Raw genomic sequence first — 16,478 nt, 5'->3', positions numbered from 1 at the left:
AAGAGTTCCAGAAAACAGGTGGAGACCACCTGGCTTCAAGCATCTTCCTTCACTCCTGTCCTTCCAAGCCCCCCAGGGCTGGTGGTTACTGTCTAGGAGGCCACCCCTGGCCCAGTGCCACTTCTCCTCAACATGCCATCAGATGAGGAGTGGGTACCACCAGGGAACGCGCACCCATAAGCCAAGATATCAAGACACCCAACAAGTACGGCCACCTCCGAAACAACAGTAAAGTCCAGACAACATATACTATTGGGGGTAGAAGTATAGAAGATAAATAAGAATATAAGATAAGCATGACAAACATACAAAAGGAAACATGGCACTGGCCATAAAAAAATGGATCAATATATAATCTTTTAAAAGAAAGCAGAAATAAGAAGATTGAAAAACTATAATAGTTGAAGTAACAGACACAACTTACAAATGGATACGGACGAGGACTTAAGTTAATGCGTGGACAGATCGGCGTGCGGGGCTGTACGAGAGAGAAGCAGGGCAACACTCAAATCAAAAGACAACGCAGGCGCTGAGGAGGGTAGGAGTGCTGACGCTGAGGTGACAGGAATCCCAGAGTGAGGAGGAAACGTGGGAGCAGCTGTGGAGTAATCCCCAGAATTACTGGTGAATGACCAGAGGCTGAAAGGGCCTGCAGGACATCAAACAGGAGAAAAGGGAGACATTAGACACATTATAATAAAAGTTAAGAAAATCAGAGAAAAACAGAAAAAAAGAATCTTTAAAACATCCAGAGAGAAAAAAGGAACGAGAATCAGATCGGCACCGGGCTTCTCAGCAGCGGACATCAGCAGTGAGATAATAAAACGGTATCGGCACCGGGCTTCTCAGCAGCGGACTTCAGCAGTGAGATAATAAAACGGTATTTGTAACATACTGAGGTGATCCATTCAGTTAGGATGTAGACAGTTAGAAAAGACCATCAGTCTCACTGTAACATAAAGGAAGCACCGGAGAACCCATAAGATCATACCTTTTAACCTATCAGAGAGCTGAGGATGCAAAGAAGTTTTCTCACAAGGAAACACCAGGCCCAAACAATGCTATGGGTAAATTCCACCAAACTGCCGAGAAACAGATTGTTGCAGCGTGATACAGGCTCTTCCGGGGAGTAGAAAGGAGTATGCCCCAACCCACTGTGTGAGGCCAGGATAACCGTAAACCAACACTAGATATGGACAGTTGGAGAAAGTAAAATTAGGGGTCCATTAAACAGACGCAGGAATTTGACAGTCTATAAAGACTATATACACCATTATCAAGTTGGGTTATTGCGAAAATAGTTTGATATTAGAAAAATCTACAGTAAACCAACTGAAGGAGAAAAATCATGTAAGAATCTCAAAGAATGCATAATAATCATTTGATAGAATTCATACCTATTCATGAAACAAATTCTTACCAAATAAGGAATAAAAAAGTACTTCCTCATCCAGATAAAAATAACGTGATACACACACCCTTCTAGTACCATGTGGTGTAAAATAATATAGAATCTTATTGGAAGGAAAACTTAGAAGAGAGAAATAGCAGAGCCCCCATAGCCCCCACGTGTTCATTACCCCACAGAGAGGTGTGCTTAGGCCAGGCACAGGCTGGACACACCACCTGAAGCACAACAGTTACACTCCACATATTTATAGAAGAAGGGGTACAGACTACATCAAGAGAGCTGTGGAACGATGTGTTCCTGACCCTTGTTATACAGGGGAGGATCTGGAATTCAGAAGATGTTCTTCTGTTGAGCTGACACAGACAGGCTGAGCTGCCAACAGGAGGAAGGAAGTCAGCTTCCAAGGCAGGTTTACTACACCTCTCCTCAAACCCAGAATACACAGTATCCTAAGTAGACAAACATTCCCCTGAAAATTCAGAACAAGACAAGGATGCCCGTTATCTCCAAGTCTAATCAGTATTACACTGGCAGTACTAGGCCATGCAATAAAGTAAGAAAAAGAAATTAAAGTCATGAAAATGCTGAAGGAGGAAGTAAAAATGTCAGTATTTGCAGCTGATATTGTTGTCTTTACAGGCAAACTTCTAAAAGTGATAGGAAATGGAACACGTTTAGTAGATATAGGTATTATAACAAAATTCATTGCATTTCTATTTATCAATAACAAACAATTATAAAATATAATTATAAAAAAGACGTGCAGAGAAAACCAATGAAACCAAAAGCTGATTCCTTGTAAAGGTCAATAAAAATAATTAAATCTCTAGCTAGACTCATCAAGGAAAACAAAGAAAAGGAAAATTAGCAATATCAGAATGAAAGAGGAGACATCAGTAAAGATCGTACCAGCATTTAAAGGACAGGGAGATATTGTGAGCAACTTTAAGCCAATATATCTCACAACTTAGAGAAAATGATGAATACTACCTTGAAAGACACAAATAACCACAACTGACACAAGAATAAATAGAAAATGTGAATAGCCCCATAGCTATGAAATACATTTAAGTTGTAATTTAAAACTCTCCTGCAAAGAAAATGGCAAGACCAGACTGCCTCACCGAGTTCTATCGAACATTTAAAAAAGGAATAATACTATATACGGAGCTCTTTCAGAAAATGTAGGAGGAAGGAACACTTCTCAACTCATTTTATGAGACCAGTATTGCCTTTACACCAAAACCAGAGACATTACACACATGAAATTACAGACTAATATTCCTCATGAGCAAAGCACAAAAGTCCTAATAAAATATGACGAAAATCAAACCCAGTACTTCATCCAAAGGGTAATACAGCCTGACCAAGAGGGAACCACCTCAGAGCACAGGTTGGTTTAACATTTGAAAATCAATAAATGTAATTCACCACATTAGGAGATAAAGGAGGAAACCATATGATCATCTCAATAGATGCAGAAAAATCATTTGACAAAATTCAACTATTATTTTAAAAACTCTTAATAAACTGAGTAGGAAAAGGGTTCTTCAACCTGATAAAGGGCATCCATGAAAAAGTCAACAGCGAACAAAATACTTAACGGTGAAAACTTCCTGCTGTAGTCAGTAATACGGCAAAGGTGTCCCTTTCACCAGTTCCTTCCAACGTTGTCCTGGAGGTCCTAGACAGTGCCATAGACAAGAAAAGGGGGAAAAGCCATCTCTATTGGGCAGGAAGGAGTAAAGATGACACAATCGTGCACATAGAAAATTCTAAGAGATCCTACAAAAGAAGCTATAGAACTAATAAGTGAATTCAGCTAGATCACAGGATACAGGGTCAATACACAGAACCAATTATATTTTCATATTCTAGCTGTGAAGACTTGGAAAATGAAGTGAAACAATATTATGTACAATAGCATCAAAAATGATAATTTTTATATGTGTGAAATGAATTATAGACATAAATGTAAAAGATAAAACTATAAACTTCTGAAAGAAAGCATATGAGAAAATCTTCATGACAACTGGAATAAAATGGTTATGTACTTGGGAAAATATTACACCGTTTCCCCACTTCTCACCATACACAACAATTAATTCCAGATGGATTAAGGACTTAAATGGGTTTTTTTTAAGTATATGATTTTGTATAGAAAATGTAGGTAAATATCTTTTTGGCCTTGAGGTAGGGAAAGATTCCTTAAGCCACAGAAAGCACTAACTATAAAAGGAAAAAATGGACAACTAGACTAGCTAAAATTGAGGAATTTAAATTCATTGGCCTTAAGAAAATCAAATGTAAGCTACAAACTGGGAGAAGATTATATATATTATATATATATTTATTTATATATATTATATATATAACATATATATATAAAATCAACCCAATAGGAAAATAGGTAAAACACATAAGTAGACATTTTGTGGAAGAGGAGGTACATAAAGCCAATGAAAAGAAACATTCTCTTCATTAGTGATCAGCAAAATGCAAATCAAAAGTACACTGAGAGGGGCTTCCCTGGTGGCGCAGTGGTTGGGAGTCCGCCTGCCGATGCAGGGGACGCGGGTTCGTGCCCCGGTCCGGGAGGATCCCACATGCCGCGGAGCGGCTGGGCCCGTGAGCCATGGCCGCTGAGCCTGCGCGTCCGGAGCCTGTGCTCCGCAACGGGAGAGGCCACAACAGTGAGAGGCCCGCGTACCGCAAAAAAAAAGTACACTGAGATACTTTCAGTTGGCAAAACCTCAGAAGTCTAAAAAGCCCAAATATTGGCGAGGATGTAGAGCAACAGGACTTCTTATGAACTGCTGGAGGAAGTGTAGATCGGTAGAAGCACTCTGAAGACAACTTAGTAATTTGCCTGGCAAGTTGACCATCATATAAACTATGTCCTAGCAGTTCTACTTCTAGGTATAAGTCTAGGGAAAACTCACATCTACACCAGGAGATGTGAAAGACATAGCTTTTTTTTTTTTTTATTTTTTATTTATTTATTTATTTTTTGCAATAGCAAGAAGTCTAAATCCAACCCAAATTCCTACTAAACAAGAAAGGATAAAGTACGGTATAATCACACTGAGGAATATTATACAGCAGTAAAAATGGCAACCCACAACGATGTGGAGACGTTAATGCTGAGTGAGAAAAGAGTGCATATACCACAATGTCCTATTAATAAAGTTCATAAAGAGCAAAATCAAAACCATATATTGTCTAAGGTATTCATAAAAATTTTAAAACTAATTTAAGGAGGCACAGAAGAGATAAGCACAGAAATTCGGGTCACAAGGAGTTGGGAATTGCACGTGACCAGATGAGCCGGCCAGCGTTCTAGCTCCCAGGTTGGGTGCCGGCCCCCAGGTGTCATTGTGTCCTTACCATTTATTTACTTATTTACACGTTAAGCATTAAAACTAAACTCTTCTAAATTGAACACTTTTAATTCAGGAGCACAACTCGCGGTTTTTAAAAAGCCTGCGGTATTTTAAAATGAAGGACTCACCCCCAAGTGTATTGGTTCCGTACGTGATTGTTATCTAATGAATTGGCAAGATTGGGCCTGTCCCCCGAGGGCCACTGAGGGCAGCCCCAGGCACTTCCCAGACGCCGGCCCGGCCCGAGTGCCCAGGTCCACAGTGTCCCCTGCTCCGAGGCAGCCCTGCCCAGATTCTGGCCTCTCCAAGCACCTGGGGGAGGCCGTAGACCTCTGTCCAGACCCTCACGCCAGAGCTGACCTGTGGCTGTCTTAACCTGGCTTCGAGTCACCCCCTCTAACAACAGCAACACTGCTTTGTTCTTGGGGCCTCTCCTGGCGCCTGGCACCCGGGCTCTCCCCTCCCAGAAATTGACGAGTGCCGATCCCAGCCGTGCCTGCATGGGGGCTCCTGTCAGGACCGCGTCGCTGGGTACCTGTGTGTCTGCAGCCCAGGGCATGAAGGAGCCCGCTGCGAGCTGGGTAAGACAGGTCCCGGCCCTCGCTGCGGGCCGGCAGCTCCGGCACCCCGGCCGTGGGCCTGGGGCACTGGCGTCCCCTGGCCGTGGTCACCTTGCTCCAGCTGCCCCTCTCCCTGGGCTGGTCTCTGGTTGGGCACTGCCTGCTCTCTCAGGTCCCTGCCAGCTCTGATGTCCAGAAGGACAGCAGTTTATAAATATCTCTGCTTCTGCCTCCCCAGGGGGACTGAGAGCTCAGCTGAGAAAAGCTAGCCTCCTGCAGCCTCTGGCCTGGGGGCAGGGGGGCAGGTCACACCCCAGTGCTCTGCGCCGGAGGAGGGAGGGGAGGCCTGCCGGGTGCACCGCTGAGCAAGCCCTGCTCCCCGCACGCCTGTGGGGTCCTCTGAGCCCCGAGACAGAGACACCGCCCCGGCATGGCGGGGCAGGCCCAGGATGTCCAGTCGGGGCCCCTGCGAAGCCTGGGCGGTGAAGGCCGGAGCGGCCTGGGGGCAGGCTCTGTGGGCAGAGTGGAGGGCAGCGGCGAGGCTGAAGCCGCGGTGCACAGGAGACCCCGGGGGCGCGGGGTCATGCCGTCACATGTCCCGTCTCTGCAGAGACAGACGAGTGCCTGACGCAGCCCTGCAGAAACGGAGGCTCCTGCAGGGACCTCCCGGGGGCCTTTGTCTGCCAGTGCCCCCCAGGCTTCGTTGGAGTCCACTGCGAGACAGGTAGGGGCTGCGCTTGGGGGATCCCCATGCGCCAGGTCCTCAGCCACACTCGCTAGGCCCCTGACACCCCGGGAAAACCTCTTGTCAACGAACGTAGACCCTGGGCCGCTCAGAGAGCAGGGGGATGGGGGCAGTCCCCGTGGCCCTGCTGGACAGGACCCCTGGGGGAGGGGTCCCAGGGGGGAGGAGGAGGGGAGGGCCGGGTGCCCGCCAAGGGGAGGGGCCCGTCGCCAGCCCCTTCCGCCCGAGGGGCTCGCCCCGCCGCCCTGCGCCCCCGCCCGGCCTCCCTCCTGCCTCCCCTTCCCTTCTTCCCGCTGTCCTCTCCTCCCTCCCCCAGACACCCCCCTGCCGCCCTGGCCGACTCTCTGGGTGTTCTCCAGAGGTGGACGCCTGCGACTCCAGGCCCTGCCAGCACGGAGGCCGGTGCGAGAACGGTGGCGGGGCCTACCTGTGTGTCTGCCCAGAGGGCTTCTTCGGCTACCACTGCGAGACAGGTGGGGCCCAGCCGCCCTTCCCTCCTCCGGGGTCCTTTCCTCTGCCTGCCCCCGCCTCCTGTACTTACCCTCCCCGGCGATCTCACGTCCCCCCCAGCTCCATGTCCAGCCACAGGCCCTGCTGTTGCTGCACCGGCCAAGCTCAGGGCCGCCCCGGGGGCCAGGAACTCACGGTTCCTCACATCGGGATACCCTCCCTGATCAGCCTGAGCAGGGGCTCCTTGGGGACCAGGTCCCGGCTGGAATGTCCCTCCTGGACGAGGGCTTCCCTGACCACAGACCTGCAGGGGCCCCCACCCCATCACCCGTCTCCCCAGCACCATTTTTCTCCTTTGGAGCACTTTCCCGTCTCTGGGACTGTCTGGCAGTACTTCTCTCAACTTGCTGCTGTGTATCCCCTCCCAAAACAGGCCTATCCCCAGGGTGGGGCGTGGCCTGACCTGGGCTGTTCGAGTGTCCCCAGCCCCTAAGCTGGGCGTGGCTGGCTCCACTCAGACCTACTATAGCGTGGATGGGCTTCTGGGCTCCAGCACCACAGTGCGGACCACCTGTGGCCAGAGAGCCCCACTGCACAGGCCTGGGGCGGCGGAGGGCACTGCAGGCTCTGGCCTGTGAGCTTGGGGCCACACCCACACCCCAACCCCAGTGCTCTCAGCTGCCTGCTGCCCCCCGGGGGTGGTCGCCCCAAGTCACCTTGGCTCGGGCCGGGGCAGCAGGGCCTGGTTCACAGTCAGAGGCCTTCCCTGCCTGGCCTCTCCACGGGGCCCCAGCAAGCCCTGCCCTCCCCCTACGAGAGTGCCCGCACCCCCCGTATCCACCTCCCCAGAGTGCGGCCGTGATACCACCCACCTCCACCCCGCAACTGCATCAGCGCAGGAACGGCCCTGGGTCAGGACCAAGGCCCAGCTGGAGGGGGGCCTGGCGATGTGCGCGCACTCACGGCTGCCTCCCCCCTCGCAGTGAGCGACCCCTGCTTCTCCAGCCCCTGTGGGGGCCGCGGCTACTGCCTGGCCAGCAACGGGTCCCACAGCTGCACCTGTAAAGCGGGCTACACGGGCAAGGACTGTGCCAAAGGTGAGGCGGCCAGGGTGCCGACGTCGGGGGCAGACTCCCCTCCTCCCCAGGGCTGCAGACACCCCGTGGGATGGGCCAAAGGGCCAAACGGCCCCCAGGGCCGAGTGTCCAGGCGGCTGCTCTCCCAGACTCTGCCCGGGAAGCCGGGAGGAGCAAACAGGCCGACGGGCGGCATCAGCGCAGTCACGCGTGCGCTCACACGGGAGACCCTCCAGGAGCCCAAGGCGGGCTCCCACCAGCAGTGGCCCACCTGCGCCCCGGGGTAGCCAGGCCCGAGAGCTAATGGGCCAGACACCTGCCTGGGGGCCGGGGCTTCCACGGCCGACAGCTGACCACCCCCCTTCCCTTGTTCTTGACTGAAACCCTGAAGAGCTCTTCCCACCAACGGCCCTCAAGGTGGAGCGAGTGGAGGAGAGCGGGGTCTCCATCTCCTGGCGCCCACCCGAAGGCCCAGCCGCCTGGCAGATGCTCGACGGCTACGCGGTCACCTACGCCTCTTCCGACGGCTCCTACCGCCGCACGGACTTCGTGGACCGGGGCCGCTCCTCGCACCAGCTCCGGGCCCTGGCGGCCGGCAGGGCTTACAACATCTCCGTCTTCTCGGTCAAGCGCAATGCCAACAACAAGAACGACATCAGCAGGCCCGTGGTGCTTCTCACCCGCACGCGTGAGTGTCTGCGGACCTGCCCGCCCCCCCCCCCCGAGGGCCCCACGGGCCGCACGCCCCGGAGCCGGCTGGGGGCCAGCCAGCCGATCCCCGACACTGGCGCCAGCGCTGCCAGGCAGGGCAGAGAGGGAACCTTCTCACAGAGGAGAGGAACAGCTGCGGGACAGAGACGGCGATGGGGGTGAGGGAGCGAGACTGGGGAAGTGCAGCGGGGCCCCTGCGAAGGTCCTGGGCTAATTTGCCAGCCCACACTGGGGCGGGGCCGAGGGGAGGCGGCCAGGTACCCCGGGGGTGAGGACGGAGCCTCCTTGCTGCAGGTCAAGAGAAGGGGCAGCAGGGGCCGCAGGGAGGGCCCTCTGGGGGAGCTGCCCTGAATGGAAGTTGTGTGTAAGGGCGTCCAGAGAGGCTTGGGGCCCCAGCTGGCTTGTCTGCTCCTGGGATCAACAGGGGAGGGGGGAGAATCCCAGAACACACCCATGATGGTGGGATGGTGGGCGCTGGCCCAGGGGGTCAAGAGACTGGGGAAGGGGCAGCTGGAGGCTGGAGGGTGGAGCGAGAACTGGGAATTGATGTGACCACTGGGCGTGTCGAGAGCCCCGTGGGGTGGCTGATGGGCTCCGAGTGAGGCCCGGGGCAGGTGGACACAGGCAGGCGGCTGGGTGCGGACCCTCGGAGGACGGGCGGGGGAGCACCTTCTCAGGTGCCCCGGGAGGAGGGAGGCAGGCATCCTGGCAGCAGCTGCCGGCCCGAGCAGACGCTGACACCGAGGACATTGAGGGCCAGTGCAGGGCGAGACGAGGACTCAGGACAGCACGTCCTGGGGGAGGCCCCGAGCGGTGCCGAGGACACACCGGGCCAGCAGGGCGGGCCGGGCACGTGGCCGAGGAGCGAGCCCTCAGGGGCCTGGGGGAGGAGTAGGCCACCCTCAGCCTGGCTTCAGGAAGAAGTGCTTTTGCGCTGCTCGAGGTGGGGTCTGCCGGGGAAAGGCCTCTGGAAGGAAGACAGCGTGGGAGGGGTACCACTGCACGCAGAATGGGGCGCTGCACCCCGGGAGCTTCGGGCGCCCCTCTCCGCTCCCTTGACTGGGGTTCGGCCCCCTCCCTGAGGTCGCCAAGGACCCTTCCTGGCTTCTCCCCGTCAGGCCCCTGGACCACCCAGACAGTGCAGGTAGTCGCTGTCGGTGCCACTGAGACAGCCAGCCAGAGGGTCAGGAAGGGCCCACCTCGCCCCTGGCGGTCTGAAGGGGCCAAGACCGCCCAGAGCAGTGTCCACAGCAGCCCCTCTGGAGCCCCCCCAAGGCAGGGGCCTGGGGCGTGTCCACCCACTCCGACTCCGCACTGGGCTGGGGGACATGTTCAGCTAGCCCAGGCTGGATGGCTCACCGTGAGGCCACCTCTCCGCGCCTCCTCTCTTGTCCTGGCCCCGCCCTACCCAGGGGTGAGGAGGTGCCACACGGCTGTGCCCCCATTGTCCCCAGGACCCCGCCCCGTCGAGGGCCTTGAGGTCACCAACGTGACCGCCAGCACCATCTCGGTGCGATGGGCTCTGCACAGGATCCGCCACGCCACCGTCAGCAGCGTCCGCGTGTCCATCCGCCACCCCAAGGCCCAGGAGGACGAGTCCACCGACGTGGACAAGGGTGTGGACAAGTTCACATTCAGGTGAGAGCGCGGCGGCCTTGCCCCACCCCGGCTCCCAGCCTCGCTCTTGCCGCCACCCTGTGCTCCCCACCTGCCCAGCCCCTGGGGGAGCAGGGGCGCTTGGTCGGTCCTGGGTCTCACTTCTGCCTCGCCTCCTCATGGGGCCACCAGACAGGTGTTTCAAAGCGCCCCCAAAAGCAGAGACACTCTAAAAATCTGAGGACAGACCTCCTGCACGGAGGCCAGTGAGACACTGGCCACCCAGAGGCCAGCCCAGAGTTCTTCCAGCCTGAGTCACGCAGACAGACGCCTCTGAGAGGGAGAAACCGTGGCACCCCTGGGTCGCCTGACATTTTTATCTTGTTCGGTAATATGTTCAAACCTTAAACTAGGCATATAAACTTCTTAGGCTTAATTATTACAAATTACATACAAACAAAACTACAAAAATAAAATTCAAATGAACATCAGTCATTCAGAATGGCCGGTGACTGAAATAAGCCCCTTAGCAACCCTGCAGGGAAGCCTCAGACCCCACGGCCTAGGCGCCCCGGCTCAGGGACCCCTGTGGCCTAGGCGCCCCGGCTCAGGGACCCCTGTGGGCTGCTCGTCAACCAGAGAGGTTTCCAGCCCCTGGCCAGGAGGGCAGGCAGTGCTGGAGGGCAAGGGTGAGGAAGAGTGCTGGCAGCCTCCCGGGCAGGGGTCCCCAGGCTGGGGAGTAAAGTCGGCTCCACTCCAGGACACGCCCACCAAATTCCTGCGCAGCAGTCTGGGCGGGCTCAGCGGGAACAGCCCTGCAGCGTCCAGCCCAGAGCAGCCACAGGCCACGGCCAGGGGGCGGGGCTCTGGAAGGTGAGGCCAGGCCAGGCGGGGCGCTCTGTCCGCCACATCCTCTGAACCACCCACATTTTGGTACGTTTCTGGTTTGCAGACTTCTCACAACCACTTTTTCTGTGCACGTCTGTCCTTTCCGTCTAAGCAGACGGCTGTCAGTGCTGGAGACGACACTCCACTTTCTTTGTCTTTTAAGTATTGCTGTGACTCTCCTTGATTCACATCCTGCCCACTTCCCAAGAGTGGCAGGACAGAAACACAAATGGAGCCCAAGGTGGGCATTTTGTGGCTACGTCAGGGTCCCCAAGACCACGCCCACGTTCACTAGGGGGCCCCCAGGACTCAGCAGAGGCCGTGCTCACAGCTGGATTCAGGACAGAGAAAGGATACAAAGAATATCAGTAAAAGGAAGGGGCGCAGGGACAAGTCGGGGACCAGGCGTGAGCTTCCAGAGCCCCCTCCCCTCACATGACACGCTTAGCTCCGCACCACCAGCCGTGACGAGACCGTGAGGTGCTCTCTCCCCAGGGAGCCCGTCAGAGACACAGCGCCTGGGGCTTTTCCTGGGAGTGGTCGCGGGCACCTGTGCCTGGTGAAGGCTCCAGACTCCCAGGAGGAAGCGGCACTCCGCAGGAGCCTCACTGGGCACAAACGTCTAGGGGCAGCGAGGCCGTCTGCTCCACGAGGGGGCTGGGGACCCTCCCGGCGCGCCCAGCCCAGGGCCAGCCTCGCGGGCGGGCGGGGGCCTGTTAACCCTTTTCCTCCAATTGCCCTATTCCGGCCTCCCCTGCCTTAACACCAGCCACCCGGCAGGCCTGTGACCTTCCCAGCCCCTGCAATACTAGGCAGGCCAGGGGGTAGCTTCCTGCGCCCGGAGCACTCAGGTCTCAGGCCACAAACCCGGCCCTCGTGGAGGCTGCCCGGCCACCAGCACTGGCACGGCCCCGCCCCCGTCACCCGGACGAGCCTCAGTCTGGCAGCACAGCCGTCCGTTCCTCTCTCCCTGGCCTCCCCTCCCCACAGGGCCCTGCTTCCAGGAAGGAGATACACCATCTGGGTGACTGCCCTCAGCGGGCCTGGGGGGCAGGAGCACCCCACCGAGAGCCTGGCCTCGGCGCCGCTGCACGTGTGGACCCGTAAGTAGGATGGCGAGGGCTCGGCTCGCACGGGGGCTTCTGGAAGCTCTCGCCTCCCCCCGAGCCCTCAGTCCTCTCCAAAGTGGCCGCACACCAGAAACCTGGCCCTGGCCACGCGTAGCAGGCGTGCCCAGAGGCGCCCGGGATGGCGGCTGCAGGGGGCTGGGTGGCCCTCCCGCGGGGGACGACCTTCCTAGGCAGCCCTCCGCGTGGCTGCTCGCACGCTGCCGGGCTCCTGCGGGACCAGGGTCACCAAGCAGGGCAGGAGGGACAAGCGGCAAGTTGCCCGAGTGAGCGCCACGCCGCCACGGGGACACCCGGCCCTCACTGCCCCTCTCTCCCCAACACGCGGGCTGTCCGGGCACAGGGGGCACAGTGGACAGGGGTGGGGAAAGGGGCAGGGGCTTGGTGAGCAGGGCCTTGCCCGGTGGTGCAGGTGGACAGCACAGGCTCAAGTCCTTGCTCTGACCCTCAGTGCTGGGGCCCTGGCCCACCCTCTGCCTGTCTAGCCCCCTCCCCTATCTACATCCCAGGAGAAGGCGTGCATGGCCAGTCTCGAGGGATGGAAAGTGTCACCGGGAGGGCCCCCTGATGGACTGACCAGGCAGGGGGCCTCACCGGGGGCCAGCGGGTGGCATTCTGGGGGTGCCCCTTGGGGCAGGAGGGGGAGCTGCTGCAGGCCCTGAGCAGCTGCAAACGCCCCTCCACACCACCCTTTAGGACCACGAAGTGGTCTGTAACCACCCAAGCTGGCTTCAAATGAAGCTTCAGCAATCCGTGTCAGATCTTTAAACCGTGTCCTGGGCAGAAGACCCCGTCAACCCCCTTCACTTCCCTCCCCTGCTCTGTGCTCGCCTAGGGCCTCTGCCGCCAGCCAACCTGACCGCCGCCCGAGTCACGGCCACCTCCGCCCACGTAGTCTGGGATGCCCCCACTCCAGGCACCTCACTGGAGGCCTACGTCATCAACGTGACCACTAGCCAGAGCAGCAAGAGCCGCTACGTCCCCAACGGGAGGCTGGTGTCCTACACAGTGCGGGACCTGAGGCCTGGGCGGCGGTACCAGCTGTCAGTGACGGCCGTGCAGAGCGCCGGGGGCGACCAGCTGCACAGCGAGCCCGCTCACCTGTACATCATCACCTGTAAGTGCGGCACCTTGTCCGGGAGGCAGCTCTCCTGCTCTGGCCCAGGCCACACTGTCCCAGGGACAGACAGGCAGCCGAGCACAGGGCTGTGCTGACACAGAATTGCATGCATGGAAGTTGGGGGAGGAGTTCCTGGGCAGCTGGTGCTGGGGCAGTGAGCTGACAGTTCAGAAGACTAAGCATCTCACTCCTCACCTTGTGCCGTCCGCCCGAGTGGACCCCAGATGGCTGAGCGGTAAATACAGGGCATCACCCTGAAAACAAGCGCCGAGAGTGGGCAGTGGCAGCGTGGAGGCGGCCCTGGGTGGCAGCCTGGCAGCCAGGCCTGAGCCGTGAGGAGCTGCTGGACCGCAGCATGGGAAGGAGGGGCAGGACAGCCTCAGCAAGGGGTGGGCTGGGAGAGGCAAGAAGTAAGGGCAGAGTGGGCGGACGGAGGGTGGGGGCAGCTGAGGAACACGGAGGCTCAAGGCCACGGTGAGGGCACGGGTCGGCTCCCAGGAGCACAGGAGGCCCGCTGGGTCCCGCGGGGGTCCTGCCCGACCCCGCTTACACGTCACAGCTCACAAGCGGACGGCCGGTCTGGATGGTGCTGCGGGGAGGTGGGCGGCGGCCCGGGCTCCCTCCTCTCCCAACCCACCGACCTGCCCTCAGGGCATGGGGCGCACTTGCCCTGTGACATTCAGACCCAGCTCAGCCCCAGGCGCGCCCGCCAGGCAGACAGGGCAGGTCGGGGCCCCTCTGTGAGCTGGTGGGGGGCGGGGGGTCTCGCAGGTGAGGCGGGTACCCAGCCCTGGGGGTGGGGGCTGCTGAAGGCCACGGTCAGGTGACAAGGACCCACGGAGGAGCCATGCCCTCTCTCTCGGGGTGTGCAGGGCGTGGGCCTCAGATGAGGTGAGTCTGGACGGGGTCCGAGGCCCGGCCCCACCTGCAGGCGGAGAGCCTGGGCCAGGGTGGGGGGCGGGGACCGGCACCTGGACCACTCCCAGGCTGCATCCGCAGCTCCCCATCGGGCGGGGAGCGGGGCTCGGGGTGGGATGGGGGTGCGTGCCCCTTTGGCTCTCACCTCGGAGCAGCGGGGCAGGACGGGGGCACAGGGAGCCCCAGACCAGCCCGCGCGGCCACCCCGTCCTCCACCCGCCCGCAGCCGCGAGGGACGGCGCCGACAGACACTGGCACCGGGAAGGACTCCCCCCGCGGGCGCTCAGAACCCGACCGGCCCCCGCGCGCCTGCCGGAGCTGCGTCTGCTCAACGACCCCGGCGCCCCCGCACCGCCGACCCAGGCCCCCAGGTGCCCGCCTCAGCCGCCGCCCCTGAGAGCCCGGGCCCAGAACCCACCTGCTGACCCGCGCTGACTCTCCCACAGGTTCTCGGAGCTCGTGGACGGCAGAGGACGAGTGAGCGCCAGCTTCCGGAGCTCGCCTGGCAGACGGGTCACCATGAGATCACGTGAGTGCCAGGCCTCCCAGTGGGATGAGGGTCGAGGTCCCTGAAACCTGGGCTTCAAGACCACCTCCAGTGCCCCGCACCGTCCCCAGCAGGGGACCCCGATGGGGTCGGAGGCCCTGGGCTCCAGGGAGAGAAGCCGCTCAAGAAGGCGGCCCAGGGACAGTCCTGGGCGCGAGGCAGCAGGCTTCATGCTCAGCGCGCTGTGGCATCCTGATCTCTCCTAGAACCCACGGCTCTGGTGCAGCTGGAGAACGCGGAGGAGGTCCCCGAGCAGGTCAGCCTGGCCCTCCAGCTCCCCGGACGCAGTGGTGACAAGGGCGTGGAAAGTAAGTCAGCAGGAGTGGATTTCAGGGCTGACCACCCTCAGGGGCCTGAAGGACCCCAGTGAGGAGGGCTGAGGCACGGGGCCTGCCCGAGGGGCAGCCGAGCGCCCCGCCCTGGAAAGGGGGGACCAAACCACACCACGCAGGCAGACCGGAACAGGCCTGGGGGCTGCAGCCACCCAGACATTCAGGGTCCTCCCTGGAGAGACTGGCCCACCGCTGCCCCCTGCAGACGGCCCCTCCTCTCCCTCTGCGAGCAGCAGAGCCCTCCCTGCCTCTCCCAGAGATGTACGGGGAGCAGGACGGCAGCAATGAGTGGAGGGGCAGCCGCTGGGCGGCTGCAGCTGGAGGACCGCCTAGGAGGCTGCCGCTACCCAGGCTCGGCAAGCAGGGCCTGAACTGTCTGCCGGTGCGGGCCACAGCTGGGCAGCTCCAAGAAGCCACCCTCCTTCCTCAAACTCAGACCCTTGCTCTATCTTTCCCCCCGTTCTAACCCTCGGGGCCTTGTCCCTCTGGGGACAGTTCTAGGAGCCAGTGGCCCTTTCTCCTGAGCTACACCACAGGCTCAGACCGGGCTCACCCATCAGCCAGTCCCCAGAGAAGGCAGAGTACTCGGTAAAGGGAGAGTCAAGCGCCCAGGATGCGGCCTCACCTGCAGGCCCCCAGCGCACCCAAGGACACCTGGACACATCCAGGCACCTGCACCACAGGGTGTGTTTGCCAGCGGTGGCTCCACGGCCCCACAGCCCAGCACCCCTCACTGTACGAGGCCTTGGTGAGCACCGGGGGGGCAGTTTGCGGGTCGGACGCGGTCAGAGAACGAAGCCACCGGCTAAGGTGCGGTCAGAGTGTTGCTGGCGTTTTGTAAGTGAAAAAACAAACATTTTATCTGATGGTGTGCGTTATGTCAGCCCTTTTAAATATCAGATGTTTCATTTCACAAAACTCAGAAATTAGAGGGATGTGAGTGACCTCTCCTGGGTCCCTTCTTAAGGAGAGATTCGAGGTGGCACCAGGCTGGCCCCGGGTGTCACTGCCACCTGCAGCGTTTGCTAACGTGAGGGACGAAGCCTTGAGAGAGCGTGAGATGATTTTAGGTGATAACAGGACAAAACATCCCTAATGGCCCCAGGTGCACAGAATTAGTCGCGGTCTTCGGCTCCTGTCACGTTCTCACCATCAGGCCAGGCTGGCCCCCTTTTACTTAGTGAGTCTGGTTGGTTAGCTTTTGCTAAACTAACAGCCTTCCGACCTGGAACCCACCCATGAACCAGAACACAGCAGTAACCTGTGTCTTGCTGTCGTCCTCCCAGTGAACCACGAGCTTGAGTTCGTGCTGCCATCCCTCTGCTCCATCAGAGGCTGGATGGTAGGAGTGAGTTCACCGCCCGCATGGGTGTCCGACAGCCACAGGCTTTCCTCGCCGGGCAGCATCTGGCTGTGTGCCGCCCCCAGACCCGCGTTTGCGCCCAGCATCCTGTGCTCGTTCACCCTCACTGTCCAGCATCTAGTCCGTCGGTGAACTCGCTCCGAGGGCACGTGGGCCGTGTCTGCCGTTGTCGGCAGTGCTGCTCTGTGCTCCTGTACACATCTCCCGGCTCGTGTGCAGGCTCGGGATGTGTGAATGCCCCAGTGACAAGA

The 16,478-nt window shown here is 58.5% G+C and overlaps 2 protein-coding genes across 19 annotated transcripts in view; one reads left to right on the top strand and one right to left on the bottom strand.

Moving 5' to 3' along the window:
• SNED1 (sushi, nidogen and EGF like domains 1) overlaps nt 1-16,478 on the top strand; it is a 97,746-nt gene that overhangs the window by 52,509 nt on the left and 28,759 nt on the right. For 13 of the 18 annotated variants that reach the window (XR_009540990.1, XM_060151637.1, XM_060151631.1 and 10 more), the window contains 11 exons: nt 5,262-5,375; nt 5,965-6,078; nt 6,459-6,572; nt 7,533-7,646; nt 8,017-8,313; nt 9,791-9,974; nt 11,811-11,923; nt 12,783-13,064; nt 14,212-14,356; nt 14,432-14,514; nt 14,739-14,840. Coding sequence is in view for 17 of the 18 variants with exons in the window: in XM_060151637.1 (XP_060007620.1) it covers nt 5,262-5,375; nt 5,965-6,078; nt 6,459-6,572; nt 7,533-7,646; nt 8,017-8,313; nt 9,791-9,974; nt 11,811-11,923; nt 12,783-13,064; nt 14,212-14,356; nt 14,432-14,514; nt 14,739-14,840 (1,662 nt within the window). In the remaining variant the exon portion in view is untranslated. Of the gene's footprint in view, nt 1-5,261; nt 5,376-5,964; nt 6,079-6,458; nt 6,573-7,532; nt 7,647-8,016; nt 8,314-9,790; nt 9,975-11,810; nt 11,924-12,782; nt 13,065-14,211; nt 14,357-14,431; nt 14,515-14,738; nt 14,841-15,359; nt 15,948-16,478 lie in introns of those variants that run through there. The other 5 variants (XM_060151642.1, XM_060151641.1, XM_060151645.1 and 2 more) reach the window with 5 other exon arrangements.
• The window catches only part of MTERF4 (mitochondrial transcription termination factor 4), a 49,514-nt gene that overhangs the window by 6,043 nt on the left and 26,993 nt on the right, over nt 1-16,478 (bottom strand). The window contains exons 5-6 of the transcript XR_009540991.1: nt 992-1,186; nt 425-649 (exon numbers count right to left, since the gene is read on the bottom strand). The gene's annotated coding sequence lies outside the window, so the exon portion shown is untranslated. The remainder of the gene's footprint in view (nt 1-424; nt 650-991; nt 1,187-16,478) is intronic.

This window comes from Lagenorhynchus albirostris, chromosome 6, assembly GCF_949774975.1.
Source record: "Lagenorhynchus albirostris chromosome 6, mLagAlb1.1, whole genome shotgun sequence".
NCBI classification, from domain to species: domain Eukaryota; kingdom Metazoa; phylum Chordata; class Mammalia; order Artiodactyla; family Delphinidae; genus Lagenorhynchus; species Lagenorhynchus albirostris.
The sequence above is the reverse complement of the archived record's forward strand: the minus strand, read 5'-3'. Positions and strand labels throughout refer to the sequence as shown.